Below are 21,156 nucleotides of genomic sequence, written 5' to 3'. Positions count from 1 at the left end.
AACAAGCCTCTCCCACAACAGGCTCCCTGCAAAAATAACTACAAGAGAGGACGGATACAAGACCAGTAACCTGATAGAAGGGGAGAGAGCAGCAGTGACTGGTCTTTATTACAGGAAGTTCCTGCACAAAGGAAAGTTTCATGCTGGATTAGTGCACAGTTCTGGAAGAAAAACACAAATCACACCAAGATTGGTGCAAACCTTCAGACTGTTTGCGTCCTGGGCCGCTCATGTATCCCTAACCACAGGTATTTGCTCAGAGTATGAATACATGTGGACAACTGCAGAGCCTCTCAGCCTGTCATTGATTTGTACAGGTTGATCGGCCACAGCTAATCAGTATCACCTGGCCATACTTGTCGCAGAAATACGCTGATTTGGGTGCTATATGGCCATGAATAACTGTATAACTGAGCCTTAAGTCCCCATTTACACCTGAGCACTCTGGGTACGTGCGTCAAACACTCAAAGAAAGTGTTTTGACACGTGTTTGAGAAACGTGCTTGCTGTGCTGTTACCGTTGATAGCACCCCAAATGCGGTTGGGCAAACGCGTGCATCTCCTCTGTGTTTACTACATGCACTACTCTCCGCGTTTGTGCATTCTGGACCTCATTGAAATCAACGGGGATGCGTGGCAAACGCGGAAAACAAACGTGTGCGAACAAGACCCGCATTCCTGCTACCCGTAGGTGTGAATGGGGCCTTAAGGCATATTCAATCAAGACAAAAATAACCCCTTATAAAGCATGAATCGTTTTTCTCCAGTTAGGCATTCTGATATGATTCTGTATAAACCTTCTATTAAGAATTAGTTGTGATAAGTAGCCATTTCTATTTGATGTACTTGACCTTTTAATTAGGAACATTTAAAAATCCTCAATCACTGTTTTCCAGGAAAGATATAGCAGTTTACCAGATGATACAAACAAAATCTGGAAGCCATTACCTTAACAGAGAGCAACTTCAAACTAAAACATTTGTACGACACCTGCCTTAGGCCTCATTCACACTGCCACGCGTATACGTGCGTACTGTACCATATGCAAATAAATGGCTCCATACACATAGCCTTGCATGGAGCTGTATATTTGCGTAGCGTATATATGCGCAAAAACAGAATGGAACAGATGCGTCCAGGCAGCGTATTTCTGTGTATTTTACGCGCATACGCATGTTTGCGCGTTTCTGTATGTGCGTACAGTTTATTAAATTTCCATTAGGAATGATGCATTCTGGGAATGCAAATGCACGCATATACGCACAAACGCTTGTATATACGCGCATAGACGCTCGTATATACGCCTATATACGCAATATACTGGCAAATACTATTTATAGACAGTACAGTAGTAGCTCTTTCCACCCTCCAGCAAACGTGCTCTTAGTTGTGAAAACAAACAGCTTTCAGATAGTATCTTTTTTTTTCTGTTAAATTCCTACATTGAAGATTGATCTTTTCAGGCAACGTGGCCAACTGCCATTTACAGCATTTCAGCAAATATAATTTTTTCATCACTCAGAATAGCTTGTTCAGGACTTTCCCTTTTAAAGAAATTCTTTTTTTTTTTTTTCTTTTTTTCCAAAAATATTGATAAACATGAAACCTGTTTGGAACATGAATGAAAAGCAAGCATCCCCCAGTGCTTGCACATACCTTGCAAGATGTTCCTAAGCACCTCCGAAGGCTCCAAACATGGGGTTTTGGCTAACTGATTCACCCTCCTCCTTCTCAGGCCTCACTGTTGGTCTCTAAAGATGATAGTTGGGCTCAATAACTAGTTGTAATGCAGAGGAAAAGGCAAACCAGCTCTAGACTTTCTTTACTTGAATCAGTTTCTACATATTAAAGAACTTTAGATTTGAAGGGGTTACTACTGCATAGTAATATATTGTAAGGTATGTGCAGGTACCTGGGAATGCCTGTTTTCGGCTTGCCTGTACCGGTTGTATTCATAAAGTGTTTGTTTGTTTTTTGTAGTGGAATATTCTGTAAAACTACAGAAATGTCTACATTATTTAATAGAAGCAATGGTCATGTCTGTCTCTGTTAAGTTTATTTGTTGTAGCTGCTGTTCCTTAACAGGCTTGAGAGGAAGAATGACCTTTTTGAGCTTCTGGGTTAAGCTTGGGCATTAAAGCCACAGTAATCCTTGTTATAAATCATGTAAGCGACCTGAAAGCCAGGGTGATAATTATGAAATAGTTTCCATTTTCTCTCTCATTATTCCATTCATTTGCTCTTGAGCAAATGGAAAATAGCCAATGTTGCGACTCCTGCAAAACTGCCAAATATCTAAATGTCCTAGTTTGACTGTTTTGTACATGAGGGATCTGAAACACAACTGTGTATAAACAAAATTTGAAAACCCACCTTTTCTGTGTGATCTACTGGAAGCACGTGGCAGCAGAATTGCATACTGTACTTTAGTGCATATTTTTCAGAAAAATAAATCTAAACCACACATTATGGTTAATATGCCCTGTATTCACAATTCTGTGTACTGTAAAGCGGACCTTTACACTTAAAAATCTGATTCTACCAATGCATCACTCTTTGTATGATGATTATTAATAACATAGACATGTCAGGTGTAAAATGCTGTGATTTTGAAATACTCACACTTGCAGAGTATTCACTTCCTCCTTTGAAAGGGCAAATGACTTCAGTTTGCCAATGCAAAGCACACTGGGATTGCCTTATCAGCAGAGCATTGCTGGGAAATTTCATCTGTAATCTCACGAGATCTCTGTGAAAGGCATTTTCCTCCCCTGAGATGATGTGCATTGTAACATGTCCTAGTCACATGTGCCAGAAATCCAGGAAGTAAAAGGAGAGCTAATAATCCGACCTTAGTAAACATGCCCACTGTCAGAAGACCAGGGAAGAAAAGAGAAATAACGTAGCAAAGAATACAAAGCCGGCAATTATCTAGAAGTATGTGTTTGTAGATTGTCGTTCCTAAACCTTTCTAAAGCTGTGTTGTTGTTTTAAAAATATGGGTAAAGTTTGTCTTTAACCCTTGCCTATAAAGCTGATGCCAGTGTAATTTGGGTACTATGTTCCTTAACCACTTCCGGGCCGGCCGTAAAAAAACGGCCGGCCCGGAGCTCTCTAGATCTGAGCGGGCGTCTCTAGACGTCCGCTCAGACACGCCCCCTCGCGCGCGTCGCTGGGAAACGGCCGAAATTTAAAAAAAGGCAGCGATGCCTTTTACCATACAAGCGATCCGCCGGCTGTAGAGCTGGCAGATCGCGTGTATGGGGTACCTGTGTCACAGGGGATCAGAGGGAGCTCGGTACACGAGCTCCCTCCGGTCCCCTCTCCTCTGCAAGAATGCGGAAGTGTTGTATAATACATCACTTCCTCATTCTTGTGTCACTCTCCAGCTGATGGAGCAGATCTGTGCTTCATCAGCTTCTTTTGGGGGGTCCTAGGTGACAGGGGTCTTGGAGACCCCTGATATCTCCATAAAGAGTACCTGTCACATATTTTGCTATCACAAAGGGGGTTTTTATTAGCCCCGTATGTGATTGCAATAAAGTTTAGTAAAAAAAAAAAAAAAAGGAAAACATTTTTTGTTCTTTTTCATAAAAAAGAATAAAAAAACAAAAAACATTTTTTAAGTCCCCACATATACATACACGCATGCAAACATGCGTCGGGGGCGCATACGTGCAAAAAAGACGATTGCGCCCATTACACCACACATGTTACATATCGCCTCAAACGTCGCAGTGAGAGAAATAAGTCTAGGGCCATTAATCACTGCACACTAAACTGATGAGCGGTAAAAGCTTTTAAAGTGTCGCCTATGGCCAATTTTGGGTATGGTAGTTTTCTGCGATTTAACGGGTGCGCGCAATGTTAAAGCTTGACATGTTTGGTGTCTATTTACCTGACGTGACCCCGACTTTTTTATATTTTACCAAAAAACTGGGTAATAATAAATGTTTCCTAACATAATGTAAAAAAAACCTTTTTTTTTTCCCCAACATTTTCTGTAATTTTTCCTAATTATAGTAAAAAATAAAAACCCCAGTGGTGAATACCACCAAAAGAAAGCTCCATCTGTCCCCAAAAAATGGTATAAAATTCATTTCTGTACAGCGTTGCATGACGGAATAAACGTCAGTCAAAGTACCGCAGCGCTGAACACTGAAAACTGGCCTGGCCTGGAAGGGGGTCTAAACACCTGGTCTTGAAGTGGTTAACATAAACTGTTAGAAAGCCACAGCTGTACTCAAGCCTTAGAGTTTACATGCATACAGGGAGGGATGAGCAGCTCTGGATGCAGTTTATGTCTTGGATTCTGTTTTAAGGTGTCAGTTATCTGGTATAACAGTCCTTCCTTTATTTGTTGCAACTTAGATTTGCACATCCGTGTGAGAAAGACTCTTGGATTAAATGTCTAAGGCATTGCATTTCTGCTGTGATGGTCTTTTACAAGCAACTAAGCTTGTTTCACTCATTGGTATAATGTCTGTTCCCATGTGTAGGGTGCTTTAGCTTCATGTCTGGAATGTTGAGAAAGATCCTAAGGAGCATTTTATTCACTCACCTTTTAGGGTACGTGCCTTTTGTAGTCCTGTCCTTGAGCAGGTAATTCCTTTATACCTCTGGTAGTCGGAGTGTACAGGTTCCCCCTAGAGCATGTGCCAGGGTGATTTACAGGCAGGAGAATGTGTTATTGGGAAGCAAAGCTCTACCCGTCTCCCGCAAAGTGCACAAACAAGGACCTTTTATATCGGTATCACCAGCAGTTGATTTCATGAAATCTAGCAATTAAAATAAAATTAGGCTTTCTAAGTGATATTAAAAGCTTTAACACGATAATATATTAGTGGTTGGGTTTATATCTACTTTAGCATACTATGCTTGAGTTCTTTGAAGGGGCCAATATCTTTAAACAGTTCTTCCTTGATTGATTGGCGTATATGAAGATGAATATTTGTGGCACATGGTAGTTTCCCCAACCCCTTTAAAAAAAAACAAAAAAACAATAGAATGTAGTCCTCTAAACAGCGCAATGCAGAATATCACCAGCTATATAGGAGTACAACAAATCCCAGCAATACATTATACATACAGTGTACAATGTATTGCTGGGATTGGTATTCCTCTATAGGTGATGGTACATTGCTCTGTATAATATACAGCACAATGTACCATCAGCTATAGAGGAATACCAATCCCAGCAATACATTATAGAGCATCATGTGGGGGGGAGTGCAGGGTTACCTGAGCAGTCTTCCAGCAACTTGTTTCCAAGATCGGACCTGTCTATCGTCGGCTGTCATCCGCCCCACACCTGCTCCTCCTTACTTCTGGTGAGGTGGGGAGGAGGTGCGGAGGGTGGATGCGGGCGGGTCTGGCAGCGGCGAGCGTGAGGTGGGGAGGAGGTGTGGCGTGCAGCGTGTGTGGAGCCGTGAAGAGGGCCAACCAATCAGAAGCCGATTAATCGATGATTGAAAAAGTTGACAACTTTTTCAATAATCGATTATAATCGATTATGTCGATTAGTTGTTGCAGCCCTACCCAACTCCAGTTAAAAGTGTTTTTTTTTCCTGCCGTTTTTGGGTTGAGTGAAGGAGGGGAATAAAGTCAGTCATTAAATGCTGTCCTCAAACCTGCTAGAGAAATTTCACCTCACTTCCTGTCCCTTTTTGACAGGCTGTAAAAGCAAGACAAAAAATGAAGGAAGCGCTTGTCACCAGGACAAAAAAAACCTAGGCAATAATGTGAGGTCCAAACTCTTTCCCATTGTACTATTGTACTGAAAAGAAGTGTTTTGTGGAATTTGTGAGCAGATTTCCTATCATATTCTGTCCTGACGGGAGATGAGGGAAAATCTCCAACAGATCACAGTAAAAACCTAACGGGGTTGTTCTATACGCACATTCAAATATTAACATGTTCTTAGCAGGCAGTAAATACTGCCTTGTCTTTTTCCAGCTTGCCTTCGGTTCTCGTGATGACTGAGGGAGTGGAGGAGAGGAGGGTCTTTTAAACAGATTAAGTGACGTGTTTCCTGTGTGTGGGGGAGGAGATTCCATCTCGTGATGCTGTCCTGGAAGACTAATGGAAATAGAGTTACCGGTAAGTCCTAACTCTGAATTTTTCCCCCCCTTGGGATATGATTCCTTTCCACAGCTACAGAAAAATGCTGATATAGGCAGTGTGCAGCCATGAATGGCCCTGTGAATAAGGTCCCGAAGTTGTTTGTAAACCCAAAATCTTTTTTCAGTATTTTTGGCATCATGTCTCACTGTATTAGTTTTCATTAGCAAATAATTTTTTGTGTATTTATTACGTTACTGTTTCTTGTAGAAACAGTTTGCATAGGAGGATGACAGCATTTATTTTGCAGTGCTGCACAATAGTTTGTGTTTTACCTGTTACTTCTCGCAATGCAAGTCGCAGTCGCTGTCTTATGTCACTCATATCTCATCAACAGTTTGTGAGGCATAGGCTTTGCAGTAAATAATCTACCCTGCCTCTAGTGGCAGATAAATTGATCTCTATATTACAATAACAAAATGTGTTCATTGCAGCAAAATGTTCTTTTAATATATGCTGACTGAAAATACTCTATAATTGCCTTAATTCACTACATAGTAGGTGCAGTTTGAGATTCACGTGATGGAAACCTGTGAATTCCTGTGGCAGGAATCCCAAATATGCTATTTAGAATCTGCAGCTGTCATCCGTTCAAGTTAATGATTGGGTGACGGCGGCCACATGTGAAAGTGGCAGTCCGGTATGTATTATTATTTGCCTAAAGAAAATGAATGCATTCACTACAAAGCCTTGTATTATCAGCATATAAAGTATACTGGACTGAAATTGAGTGACAATCATACTATATGTGTAACATTACTAGCCCTTAATTGTTAAATGAAAAAAGCTATTGTAGGTTATTGTGTGGATACATTTTAGCAACTGTTTAAACAACCCCTGCTAAGAAGAGTGGGAAAGCTTACAATTCCTCTCTTGTAACCACAGTTTTAACAAGGAAATGATCATTAACGCAATTGCACCTGTTCCCACCCATAATGTATTTATATGATATATATTGTGTAAATATGTACACTGGTGTAGATTGTGGTACAGTGACATGGGTGTGGATATGTATTCTTACCTCTTGCCAGTACAGAGTTGTACTACAATGTTTGTTCAGTATATGTGGCTTCCATGAAACTCATTCAGAAGTCATTGGGTGCAATATAATAAAGCATTTGTGACATGTCTGACTTTATCGCTGTATTAGAAAGTACTGCACTAAATTAATGAAGACGTGCAATGGTTTTCTTACCATTCGCAAGCAGCAAATTCAGGTATCAATTTTGTGCGACATTTTACATTCTGGTGCTATGACTGCGACATATTTATTAACCACTTAAGGACCGTATGATGTACCTGTACATCCTGGTTTTAAAATGGTTATACCAAGATCTTTGTGGGTTTTTTTTTTTCAATAGGCAGAGGGCTTTCCAGTGCGAGTGATTTGGGTAGCTGTACAGCTGCCCAATCTCTTGTACCTACCTCTCAAGGTGAACACCAGTTTTCCTATCTGCTCTGTGATCAGTGAAGCAGGAATTGCCTTGCTTTCAACACTTCTCCTTTCAAGCTGTCACAAACCCAGCAGCAGTGCCCATTACACAGGCAAGGTGGTTAAACATAATTTTGTGCTTAATTGTCTGCATTGAAAGGCAGGGGAAACATCAGGAGTCTAATAGAACCCTGATGTGTCCATAAAGACAAGCTGTCACCTCCAAATGCTATCACATAGGGGCTTAAGTGAAAAAAGTGTTAAAACAATTTTTTATTTAATATTTTTTTTAAAACCAAGCCTGCCACCCCAGCCATCTGCATACAAAGGAACACGCACGCTAAAACATGCACGTGTTAGTAAACCGTGATTGAGCCACACATGTTTGGTATTTCCGTGAGCGTTGGAGTGAGAGAAATAATTCTAGGGCCATATTTCACCATTAACTTTAAACTGTTGAGCAGTAAAGGGTTTTTAAAGCCTTGTCTATGGACAATTTTGAGTACCATAGTTTCTCACCATTGCATTGACGTGCACAGTTTTTAAGGCTTGGCATGTTTGGAATCTATTTGCTCGATGTGACCCCATCTTTTATATTTTTTTACAAAAAGTGTTAAATTGTGTTTTGTGTGCCCTAAAATTAGTTTTAGTGTATTTCTTCCTAAATAATCCTGTCGATTTTTTAAACAAACCTTTAGTTTCTATCCAAAAATTCAGATTTTAGCATGTTTGCGCAAAAATGAAAAAATTGCTCCAGTAATAAAGTGGTTAAGAAATATGGCCATATTGGTGATAAGAAAAGTGGAGGTAAAGCAGACCTCTTCCATGTTGGAGTAAATTGTGTTCCCCATGCAAGTCTTGTCGCAGACAAAGACTGTGTAAAGCAATTCTGCAATAGATTGTTTTACATTTTACCCACAGTTACATGCATCTGTAGCAAGTTGAAGCCAATTGTTGCAACGCTCTTAATGAATTCCAGGGATTGTGTGTACTAGTTTGTGTGGGGTCTGAGTACTTGTGCATAAGTTCTGTTCTTGGTTGCAGTATATTCTGTACTGCATGTTTTGCGTAACAATCGCCTAATTCTTTGGCTTAAACCTCTGACAAAGCTGCCTGGTTCTAAAATGCCTCCCTGGCCGTTTGGAGTCAGCTGAAGCATAAATCTGTATGACACGTATTAATCCAGATCGACAAACTTCACATTGGAGTATAGAGCTAAGTTAATGTGTAACTGCTGGTAGTTCCCTGGATAAATAAAGGTGAACGCTAATGGCAGGATTATAGATATTATTCATGGGTTTCCAGACCTGTTGAATTGTTAAATATTTACCTAATAGCTGTAGCAGGGGTTCATGGAACAAATGCATACCCTCTGTGTTAGTTCATGACATAAACAGGCTATCTACATCACACTGTAAACCGTGTAATATTTGTTTGTGGCTAATGCATGACAAACATGCTAGGGATTCTCGAATGAATTAAATATGAAAGATTATACTCAAAATAAAGGGACATAGTTCACAGTACATATGTCATTTATTGGGGAAGAGAGGTTACATGCATGTTTTAATTTTGCATTTTAAGAATTTTTTTTTTACATTTGTTTTAAATCACTCATTCTTTCCTTCTCTGTATAATTATAACTGACAAAGGGCTCACCTGTAATCGTTTAGTGACCACAGGAAATTGATGCCTGTGCAAAATTTAACAGCAACAGCATATGCCGGTTACTTAGCAATGAAAAGAAATATAGACACCGGCACTCCAATGGCAAATCAAATATGTCTATTGGCGTATAAGCAGCATAGCATAATCAGTGCAACGTTTCAGGGTCTCACAGGATCCCCTTCATCAGGCAGAACAAGTGATACAGATGCAAGTGAGAACACATGAATATATACACATACATATAGTAAACGCAAACCTATCCCAGAGCCTGTGGTGACCCTGTGACTTCACAATGTCGTCATACTCCCACCATAATTCAAACACAAAAATGCAATGATATTATGATAAAAAGCAGAATAAGAGGCAAATAACATAATAAAGTATGATGCTGTGCAGAATGGCAAGATAAGTGAATAATGGATACCTCAGATCTATATAATGAAGGTCGGGCAGTAATCCGTGAGGGTATATGTAGAACACAGCTGTACGAACACCGGAGCCGTTGGACAGCGTTGGAGTGGTCTGCCGCTGTCCAGTGCATTTCCAGGGGGTTACTTAGCAATAACAAGCTAAAAATATATACCGCGTTTCCCCGAAAGTAAGACCTAGCGATATCTTCAGGGATTTCTGTAATATAAGACCTACCCCGAAAATAAGACCTAGTTCGGTGGTAGGTCTTATATTACAGAAATCCTTGAAGATAGTGCTAGGTCTTATTTTAAATTGTCAAGACCGGCCGCAGCTCCTGACACGCACGCCCGATGGAAGCGGCCTATCATCCGCCAACTTCGGGACCGGCAACAGCATGCCGCCTTCCGGGACCTCGTCCAGTCCTGTAAGTACTCCTCCCCCAGCCCGGTACTGTCTGCCGCCGGGACTATCTTGTACTACTAACACTGCAACATCCCCCGAAAATAAGACCTAGTGTCTTTTTTTTTTCGTGGGGAAAAAAAAATATAAGACACTGTCTTACTTTCGGGGAAACACAATTTTATATATATATATATATATACACATATACACACACAAACACACACAGGCCAGATTATTATGACCACCCCATCTGTACTTTGGCCACGAGATAACTCCACGAGATGATTTCGTTGGGCCGCCTCGTGACTCCACGAGATGTTGAAAGGTGATGCGAGGAATCTGACACTGCACTGTTGCCCTTCTGTTGTCTTGTTCTGGCAGGGCCCATTCACATGTTTATTGGGGTGTGTTGCAGTAGCACGCAGCAGTGCACCATACATGCATTAGTGGATTGTGCTGCCATTTATAGTCAATGCTACCTCAACCCACTAAAGCAACACGCCTCTAATACATGTGTTGCAGTGCACCACAACAAACTGTCAGAAACAAATGGTGCATGCCCATTTTTTGTGTGTTGCAGTGAGTTGACAGCCCATTCATTTAATTGGGCTGCCTTAACACACTACTTGCATGTGTTAATACAACGCACCAAAGTGTGAATGGGCCAATTAACAGAACATTACCAAACAAAAGTTCTATGAGTTGCAGAACTTTAAAATATACCTAAATATAGCTAAAGCCCAGACTTTGTATTTTTTTAGTTTTGGATAGACGGAATCAGGATCAGGCTGCCTTGGTAAGTTGCAGGCAACACCGTACAGAATCAGCAGGCAGAGGCAGAGTAAGGGCCAGGCCAGGTCAGTAACGTTCAGGCAGTGAGGTACAAGGCAGCAGGCAGAAGAGTGGTCAGAAGAAAAGCTGATGTCATACAGGAGAAGCAATTAGAAGAATCGTGAGGCATGCTTGGTCAGGAACAGAATCGGAGTCATGGATCACAGTGTACAGCTGAAGTTCTCTCTGCACTGGAAGCAGGCAGATTTCAGCCTTACATAGCCCAGTTGGCACCACGGTTTGCAATGTGTGCCCATGTCTGTGCATAGCTATGCACGGTCCTGTTACCTGAACGGTGCATGCGCAGATACAGAGTTCTATAGTTGGTTGGGATTTTAACAGGTAATGGGTTGTCAGCCCAAACAATAACTTGGAAGCAATTTTTTTTTTTTGGGCAGAACATTTATTTTTCGGTCCTTTTTTATATTTTTTTTTTTACTTTAAAAAAATTAATAAATGGTAAAATATGCATGTATTGCAGGGATGGACTACTTATTTTGCCCTGACATGTACAACTGTAAATTTACTTGTAATGGTTTTCTGTGACTTAAACAGCTACAGGGCGCCCATACACCTTACGATTTATCGGACGATTTTCGTATGCGATCGACTTTTCATCCGATAATCGTATGTGTGCATTGCCCGACCGACAGTACTGTACAATCGTACGACTTTTGACGGTCAAGCATGTTTGAAAACTTTGCTAGATCGTACGATTGTCGTAAGGTTGCTGGCGTTTCCGCCCGTCAAAATTTGTACGATCTACACTGCGCTTGCGCTAACGAAAATACGGCAAATCAATTACCGCATTTCGTCCAGGTGCGTTTCGTTAATTACGGCTAAATTAATCTTGCAATCATCGGGGCAGGATGGGGCTGCCGTACGAAAATCGTACGACTATACGATCATCGGACGAAAAGTTTTCTCAGATAATCGTAAGGTGTATGGGCACCTTTTTAGAGAGGTGCACCATTTAAATACATGCGTAACTACCTGCTGTAGCAGAAATTTGTATTTCACAGCTGCTGGCCTGTGGCGCCATAAGCAAAAGGACACTTATTACATTTCTGCTCTGCCCTCAAATCTATTAAGAGCTCATACTCAAACTTTATTTACTCTGCGCTTCTGGAAATATTGCCAACCAACAGCTGACAAGACACCTGCTGTATTATTTTAGGTGTGTCCAGGGTTCATTAAATATATTGATTTCTGGCACTCATCATTCATCACGGAGCTGTTGCTTCTGTGGTATATTTACTAACAGCACTTTGATGCAGGTAATTGGCAAAGTGCAGTTCGAGTAGCATTAAAGTCTTCTTTTTTTTTTTTTTAGCATATATCTACTTCTAAGCAATAGATGTATGCCATAACATTAAAAAAACCCAAAGTTGGCATATACCATCTAATTTACCTGTGTCGGCACCGCTCACTCAGGCTGCAGATGTCCAGGCCTCCGAACGTTGTGAAGGAGGAAGTGTGGGCGGGTGCATGCACAGTCCATATCGTCGGAGGAGTGCAACGCTGACACTGAATGGGCGCAGCCGGGAGCGCATGCCGGACAGACTCCGTGGCACATGAGGAGTCTGTGATAGATCAGAGACCGGCACCAGCGCTGGAGGAGGGACTTGGGTAAATGTATAAGAAAAATCAAATATCAGCTAGATGTAAATGTCATTATGTCATTATTAAGCTGTTTTTATAAATCTCTCTCTCTTCAGCTAGATGTAAATGTCATTATGTCATTATTAAGCTGTTTTTATATATCTCTCTCTCTCTCTCTCTCTCTCTCTCTCTCTCTCTCTCTCTCTCTGTATGTTCATGGGGCATATATGTTCTAGTTCTCCTCGCAGTGCTGCACGAGTCATATCATTGTCTAAAAATGTGGGCTTAGTAGAAATACACATTACTTTTCTTCTAAGTAGAGCCCTCCATAACATTTGTATAGTATTTGCAAAGTCGGCCGCTTCATATTTAAAATCCACTATTATTTTATAAGGTATACTTTTTTTTCTGCATCTTGCTGGTTTGGCCCACGGCAGCGATGAGATTGAACATTATTCCTTGTAAGGAAGATAAGAATAGCAGAAATTACTTTTAAACTATAAGAAACTTTTGTGCTTTTGGTGAAAATGTCTGTTCTATGGGATGCTGGCTTCATTCCAAGTAGAAAAGCCTCTGCATAAACTTGCTTCAGTGTTTACCTTATAAGGGCGGAGGGCATTTTCTAATTCTAGTGTAAAACAATGAAGGGAACTCTGTTGGCACAAGACCAGCCTCAAACACAGGTCTTGCTCATTTAGCACAATTGTTAGGCTGTTATAGAAGTTCAATGCATTTTATTCTTTTAAGGAAACATGCTGAGGGAAATATGTAGGCTGGCAGTGCAGACATATGCTTTTGAAAATGCTGGTTGCCTGGCAGTTGTGCTAACCTCATGTTTAACCATTTCAGCTCTAACACCTGTACATCCCCAGAGCAGTTTTTACATTTTTGCTATGAGTCTGTATATTGGACCGTAACGTTGGGATTATTAAAATAAAAAAAGTAGGGCTGCAACTAACAATTATTTTTATAATCTATTTAGTTGGCAGATTTTTTTGGATTGGATAAAAACAAATTAAATACCATCTTTTGTGCAAAATAAAAATACAAAAATGGAGTGTTACAAACATAAAGTTTACTTCAGAATAAAACTGCATGCACATTTTTTTGCAATTGCACTGCACTGGAACACAGCATTGTGGCACCTCACGTTCTGGTGGGGGCAATCAGACTGCGGGGTGGGGGTGCGTTTGAAATGGCACCCCCACACACCTCCCGCACCAGAATTTGTCAGGCCAAAACCAAAATTATTTTTCCCCCACCTTTTTATTTTTTTATAATGGGGGGCAGCTTTATTTCTTAACTTATTTTTACTGTCCTAATATTTCCCTTTTGAAATAAAAAAAAGAGATTGAAGACCAGGTCCTTAATCTTTTTCTGCAGCCCTAGCACTCAATGAACAGGAATCACTCAGTGCAGAGGCTTCCTGTTCATTCATAAATCGAGGAGATAGTAAACAGATACTGTGTCCTCAATCATAAATGAACAGGAAGTGATGTAGAGCACTTCCTGTTCATTCATAATTGGAGACACAGATCAGTACTAATCTGTGTTCTTCACAGGGAAGGATCTGTAAATATTTCACATATTTACTGATCCTCCGCTTTCCTCCCTGAGCTGCTCCGCCCTCTCCCTGCTCGCCATTCTGACTCAGCCGATGATCTCTCCTCCCCGCTCGTGCCGACTGCAGCAGCCTGTGTCCCCACCAATCCTTACTGCCCCTGCCAATACAGGCAGGGGAGAACAGCGGGGATTAGAGAGGACACAGAACTTAGCATGCAGCGGGCTCCCATCGGAAAGGAGAAAGCTGCAGAGTGGCGGGAGCACAGCCGATGCCACAAGGGGGAGGTTTAGGGGAGAGCTCTCCTCACCACTGGGCACTGGCTGCATGAGTCTGTGTCCCTTCTGATCCACGCTGAGAGAAGCAGGGATTTGAGGGGACAGAGCAGAGATCAACTAATCAAATATCGACAAAATCGATTCCTTGTTTCAGCCCTATGAAATAGTGATACATGTATAATGTTTTTTTTAAAGATTTAACTCTAGTTTAGTGTCACTTAAAATGTTTTTGATAAATACAAAATCATTAGGGAAAAAATGTATGTGGAGAAAGTCAAAAGGGTTCATTTGAAAATGCAGCTTACTGACCCTGCATAATCGTTATGACATTGCTCTGCCTGCAGGTGCCCCATGCTACCAAGCCAGGCAGCTAGAATTTCTTAAAGGAGGTCAATAATGACAGCCTTCATATTTTGCTTAGCATATGGTTCCCTTGAGATACACATAAAACCACACTGCTATTAAAAGGATTACCTTCAGCTATGTAGGTAAAACTAATCATTGGAAAGTGGATGCAATCTAAAGACCGTAATGTACAGTATAATCCTTAATGCACGTTGCGCAGATGTTTCAGCTTTAAAAGCTTATTAAACTGTTTCTAAAGGCAATACTTGGTTAGCGTGGGAAAGGGTTAGAAGCCCTTTCAGATTTTCTTACTGTCTGTGTCCCTTGATCGTGGTGACCATTGTTTCTAGGACTGAGTATAATAAACAATGTTGACTGGTCATCAGAACAGAAATAGTGGGGAAATCTTCCAATGCAGATTCTTGTACTGTTGACAACGAAGAGACAAGTTCCCTCACTTAACAATCTCTGAAACGGGACAAAGATTGCAAAATCCAGTCTCTATTTTTGTCTTTAGATTTGTCTTTTAATATATGTGAAATAATGTATAGTGTCTTTGCTAAATCACTGTTTCACAATTTTGTTCTCTAGTTTGGCATTACAGTTGTCCAAACTATTGCAATGTGCAGTGTAGAATGTGAAACAAATCTGTTGAATTGCAGTGAAAATAAAAACTCATGCCAGGTGAGAAGACTTCTTCAGAAGGGCAACTCCTAGGTTGTGACCCTCAGATTTATCTTACAGGGGGCACGTCTTGACTTACAAGGGACACTCCTAGGCCGTAGGTCCTCAGATTTGCCTTACAGTGGGTTGCTCACACTGAGGCAAGTTAAAACGAAGTAGCAAATCAAAAGGTAAGGGCTTGTTCACACCAAATGCGGTGCGTTCCGGAGCGGTTGCTGCAACGCACCGCAATCCCTCACAAAACTCCCCCCTGTGTTCTGGGGCAGGAGGAGGGCGTGGAGGTGCATTGAGTTCAATTGCACCGCTTCCACGCCCCCCTGCCCACAGTGCGATCAGACGCGTGGCAAAACTTTGCCTGCATTCCATTCCACTGCAAACACAAAAAATGCTGCTTGCTCTATTTTTTGCGTTTGCAGTGGAATGGAATGCAGGCAAAGTTTTGCCACGCGTCTGATCGCACTGTGGGCAGGGGGGCGTGGAAGCGGTGCAATTGAACTCAATGCACCTCCACGCCCTCCTCCTGCCCCAGAACACAGGGGGGAGTTTTGTGAGGGATTGCAGTGCGTTCCAGCAGCTACCGCTCTAGAATGCACCGCATTTGGCGTGAACAAGCCCTAGGGTCAAAGTCCCTAAAGCAGGCTATGGTGTGGGCAAGCAACATTCAGACAAGGTCTCATCACAGGTAGAGTTGAATATTTGATAAGTGCAAAGATTGTCCGCATTTATTTTAACCTTTAATAAATAGTCCAGGGCATGTCTGTACTTTGTTTTTCAATTAACTAAAATCAGCATAATATATATTTGGTCAAAAAAAATTCACTCTAACTTAACATATAACCTAAAACCTATATTTTATCAACAAAATAATTAGGTCCTGTATTAATCCTCATTTACACTAACGCTTCATTCTGTGTTTATATAGTACTGTGTGATCATAGGCCAAGCTTTGCTTTTCACCTAATTTATGAGACAGATGATTCCTCACCTCACCTTAGAAGTTTAGTAATTTACTTGGTTAAAGCATGTTTGTAGCTATACTTTGGTGGATGAAGTAGGGATTGGTTTTTATCACATTGGTTTGTGTAAAGCTTATTACATTATAATGAAAACTATTGTTCTTGTGTATGGCTGATTGAAGAAAGGGAGAGGCTTAAGCATATACACCTTACCTTCCTACTTCCACTTCTGTCTCAACTTGAGTATATTTCCCACACTGTTATTGTGCTGTTGTGCAACTCATCACTACTAGTTTTATACAGCATGTTTATAAATTGTATTTAACATAAACCAGGTTTGGCCGCTACTGACACATAGTTTATACAGAGGACAAGTGAAAAAGGAAATACATTGAAATACGTCAAGTGTTAAAAGAATACAACAAAACTACAGAATGTGTGACAGTGTGAGATGTTTCCTCTGCCCAGAGATGGACTTCCCGGCGGCAAAAGTCGCCGGGAGTCTGTTTAAACAGCCCCGATGCTGGCGACTTACACTGTACGTCGTCAGTCACGAAGGGGTTAAAGGATAAGCTCAGAACTCTGTTGCTAAATGTCATAACTTATGGCATTCTTTTTCCCCCCACTTCAGTTGCGTACAGGGAACGAGTTTACTTTTTTAAAATTTTAATCATTTTTAAAAGCCTTTATTAAAAAGTGAGTAGGTTTTGAAGACAGATATTTTGTATTGGTGGTTAACAAGTATACAGTATTTAAAGTTGTTTTTCCTCAATTTAAAACTGAGTTTTTAATTTGTGAATCAAACTGACAACATATTATCCCCAAAACACTCCCTGTGTGGTGATTTTTAAAAGAAGCCTGTTAAGATAGAAATGTAGACTTATATGCTTAGCTCCTGATGTTTTCTTTGCTTGTTCATGAGTCACTTACCTGAAAGAAGCCTGAGCATATCCAGTGTCAGGAAAATAGGGATGCACCAATGCCATTTTTTCTAGACCGAGTACCGATACTTTTCCTCAAGTATTCGCCAATACCAATTTTTAGTGTCATGTGACAGTTTTTCTAAAACAATACAGACTAATGGTTTTAGGACAGTGGTGGCACGCCAGGGCCCGGTCGCAGCTGTGACCGCTGAGACCTGGGTACTTCTGACACTGACTCTAAGTTGTAGAGGGACTACAAATCTTGGCAATACCTTTTATATGGCAATGTAGAATACCACCGGCTATAGAGGACTACAAATCCCAGCAATACATTGTATTCTGCATTGCTATATAATCAGTAGACTGGTGCCGCAGAAGAAGGCTGCCAAGAAGGCTGCCGCGAGGTCCCCAGCGAGTGCAGGATCTAAGGCGGCTGCTTCAACTTGAAAATGTAAAGCTCCTTTTAACAGTTTTTGGTACGAGTACTTGTGAAAATGCCTAGTATCTGCACCGCTGCTGGTATGGGTGCATCCGTACAGGAAACCTATCATACACAACATGTTTTTAGAACTGTTAAAAACATGGGAAAGAATGAAAAACCCAGTTCATGCACCTTCTGAAACCAGTCAGCAGTCGCCACCGTCCTATTTATATCATGACCAGTGCCCTTTAAACGTCACTCTAATTTCCTCCAGCAACTTCAGTACTGCAAGATTATACCAAGGTATACATACTTGTTCTCCTAAGGATATTTGGCATTGGAATAACTCCACAAGAGTTTGGTCTTTCAATTTCTTAAGGCACTGGAACTTTTTGAAATTTTGAAGTGCTATGCAATATATTGGCTGCCCAGCATTTTCATGGAGGTTCTTCTGATCATTTCACTCTGCAGATAATTGTAGTGTGAGATTGGTATTTGACATACTCCAAATTTAGCATCTACTGCCGTTTTTTAGACATCTTTTTCATACATAGGAACTTGGATTTATCCGTAATTTACTTGATGATGATGTCTGAGGATCGAGTCAGCATAACTTTTTTTTTTTTTTTCTTTAATGCCTACAGGAGAACTATGAGGTGAGTGATTTTTCACTCATCCTCATAGAGCCGACCTGTGACAAAGAAGCTGTCACAGGTCAGCTCTAATAATCATTATAATCCCACAGTTGCTATATTCCTTGAAAGTGGAGGAACAAAGGACATTGCGCAGTTCTGGCAGTCTACAATGAGGAGAATGTTTCCAGTAGGGGAGAGTACTTGGGATTACCTTACCATTGTGCTGGTGCTTCTTTGTTGCAGATAAGTAGGTGAACAAGGCAAGAGAACTTTATTGCTCATGTTGTCTTGCTGTTGGCCATCAGACAGATATGTACAACAGTTTTATGGAGTGGAGGTGTTGAACTGTTCTCATGCAAGATGTTTATAGAAGACGCTTGTAGCTATTCCAGTAGGTCACAACTTTGACTCCCTTAGGTAATGCTATTGCTTAGAGTTCTTCTTTAATTAAATAGGACTAATAAAACATTAACAAGAAACTTAGAAAACAAGAAACAGAGACTGCATCTGTGAAGCTCAGTTTCCCCTCCAGTGACTTTGATCAGTATTTGTCTAGGGATACCTAATGAAATGACATACATGTTTTATTTATTTGATCCTCTCTTATTTGATTCGTGCTGTATCTGCAGCAAGTACAAAGATCAATTATTCTTACAGATTTTAGTTGGATCCCGTTGACCAGGTAGAGGATATAATTAGTGATGCGGAGTAATACCAGCTGTAGTAAGAGCTACTACGAGAACTGTGATATGAGTGCAGTCAGTACAATTTTTAAATTGGAAATCCTTCAGGTCTACTTGATGCAGTGATAAGTTTCATGGCTGTTATAGTATTTCTTTTATTATTACTATCACCTTTTAATGGGTGACAAATTTTCCTTTAGGATAAATAGACTATAACAGCAAGGTGTTAAGATGCTTAATTTAACTTGTGTTGCTCAGGAGATGATGGGTTATTATGCCAAGGTTAAACAACTCTTCAGTTGCAGTGTTCAAGAAGTCCATTTTAGAGATCCAGAGGCAGTCATGTAGAACAAAAAGCAGAAAACTGGTTCAGTGGTGGTTCAGTGCCAGTGTTTTAACGTAATACAAGCTGTATTACCTTGTTTGGACATTTTTGAATTGTAAGACGAGTGTACATGGATTGTGTAATATGTGACCTAAATATTCTATTCTTCTGCTTCTTTTAAGATGTTTGTAGTTGAGAAGATTGAAGGAACAAATTGCAGTCTTCATGAATTCGGCATCACTGGCTCTACCTATGCCCCAGAAGGTCAAATGTGAGTACTTTGTGACATTTTAAATATAGAATTTAGCATTCTACCTTCTTGTTAGCAGGCACTATTAGACCAATGTAAGAAGACTGAGCAATAGCATTTATGTAGTGGCAGAAACTAATTTACTACTGTTTTTGGGCCCAAAGGCAGAGTAAATCTAGACTGCTGTAAGCTTTATGAATATGGTATTGTCTGAGGCAGACAATTTTGTTAAATTACAAATTTGCCATTTTGATGTGTACAGTATATATGAACTAGCTCATGCCAACTCTTTAAAAGTGCCTGGATTATGTCTATGAAGCGTTTCTGGTGGTAGTAAAACAAACATCTGGATTTTACCGATTAAATATTTCACCACCCATCCAAATTGCAGTTCATCTAATGAGAGGAAGTTCCAGAACATTTAAAGACTTTTGGGTATTTCACTCACTTCACTTCACTCTTTCCTAAAATAAGTGGTGGCCTGCAACACAGTCTGTTAACAAATTAAATTATCCTGACAATTTCAGACTTCCTGTTTAACCTAATACCAGTAGATATGACTAGGTTATAGAGTAGAGATAACAAAAGTTGCACCAATAATATTTTTGCTGCAATTTTTCAGTAATAAAACCATATTTGGCAGTCAATTTAACTTTTTCTGCACCCTTCCTGTAGACAGATGTTTAGTTACATTATAGGAAACAAACAAATCTTTAGCATTTCTGCTCGTATCTTAATGGCTGGCGAGAGTAGAAATATTTAGGACTTTCAATACTCTTCTCAAGCAAGTATTCTACACTGAATTATATTAGTCAGTGTAGAATACTCTGGTAATCACCCATGTTGTGCAATGGATCCCTGTTCCAAACCAAATTTACAAAGTGGCAGCTCAAATATTTATAACCCATTTTTGTGTAATGAGCTGTGTTTTGATAATGTAAGTGCCAGGCAACTTGTTTGAGTTGTCTGCAGCACATTTTCCATTGTATCTTTCCACTTATACTGCCTGATGTATATAATAACTTTGAAAAGTAATTATTTTTAGAATAAATGAATCACTAATGAAATATGTTTTAAAAAAAATTCAATCCCAAATTGATATTTTTACATTATAACTAATGTTTAATAGTACAGTATACTTAGTCTTGGGCTACTGGGATATATGCAACTACCTTCAGGTGATTTGACACTGGCAAACAGATTTGTTAGGATAGCCCCCATATTAACCCTCCCACTCCCAGCAAGCCTTAGTTTTTTGCTGGTGTCTTTTAGGTCAGGGCTAAAAATTTCAACTCCTAAGCTACTAGCCAGGCCTGAAAAGTCGCCACCAGTTGCCCCACCTAACCCCTACCCTGCCCCGGCCTTAACTCCGCCAGGTCAGTGGTGTGACGCAAAGTATAAAGATCAGTAACAATGCACAGTACAGAAGTCAGTGGTGCAGTGCAGAGGTCAGCAATGTGACGCGCAGTGCAGAGGTCAGCAATGTGACGCGCAGTGCAGAGATCAGCGGTCAGTATGTAACACAGTGCAGAGGTCACAAAGAAAGTACAGGGACTTACAGTTGCTTTGACCTCTTCTTCTTCTGGTGATGGTGGGGGAGCAGCGAGGTTGCCTGCACGTCCAGCCGGC

The 21,156-nt window shown here is 40.5% G+C and overlaps 1 protein-coding gene across 1 annotated transcript in view; it reads left to right on the top strand.

Annotated features, from left to right (window-relative positions):
• Window positions 1-21,156, top strand: part of ATP2A3 (ATPase sarcoplasmic/endoplasmic reticulum Ca2+ transporting 3) — a 175,316-nt gene that overhangs the window by 105,128 nt on the left and 49,032 nt on the right. The window contains exon 9 of the mRNA XM_018553372.1: window positions 19,460-19,548. Within this exon, the coding sequence (XP_018408874.1) occupies window positions 19,460-19,548 (89 nt within the window). The remainder of the gene's footprint in view (window positions 1-19,459; window positions 19,549-21,156) is intronic.

Source organism: Nanorana parkeri, unplaced genomic scaffold, assembly GCF_000935625.1.
Source record: "Nanorana parkeri isolate BGI_ZX_2015 unplaced genomic scaffold, ASM93562v1 scaffold118, whole genome shotgun sequence".
Lineage (NCBI taxonomy): Eukaryota > Metazoa > Chordata > Amphibia > Anura > Dicroglossidae > Nanorana > Nanorana parkeri.
This window is presented reverse-complemented; position numbering and strand designations above follow the sequence as displayed.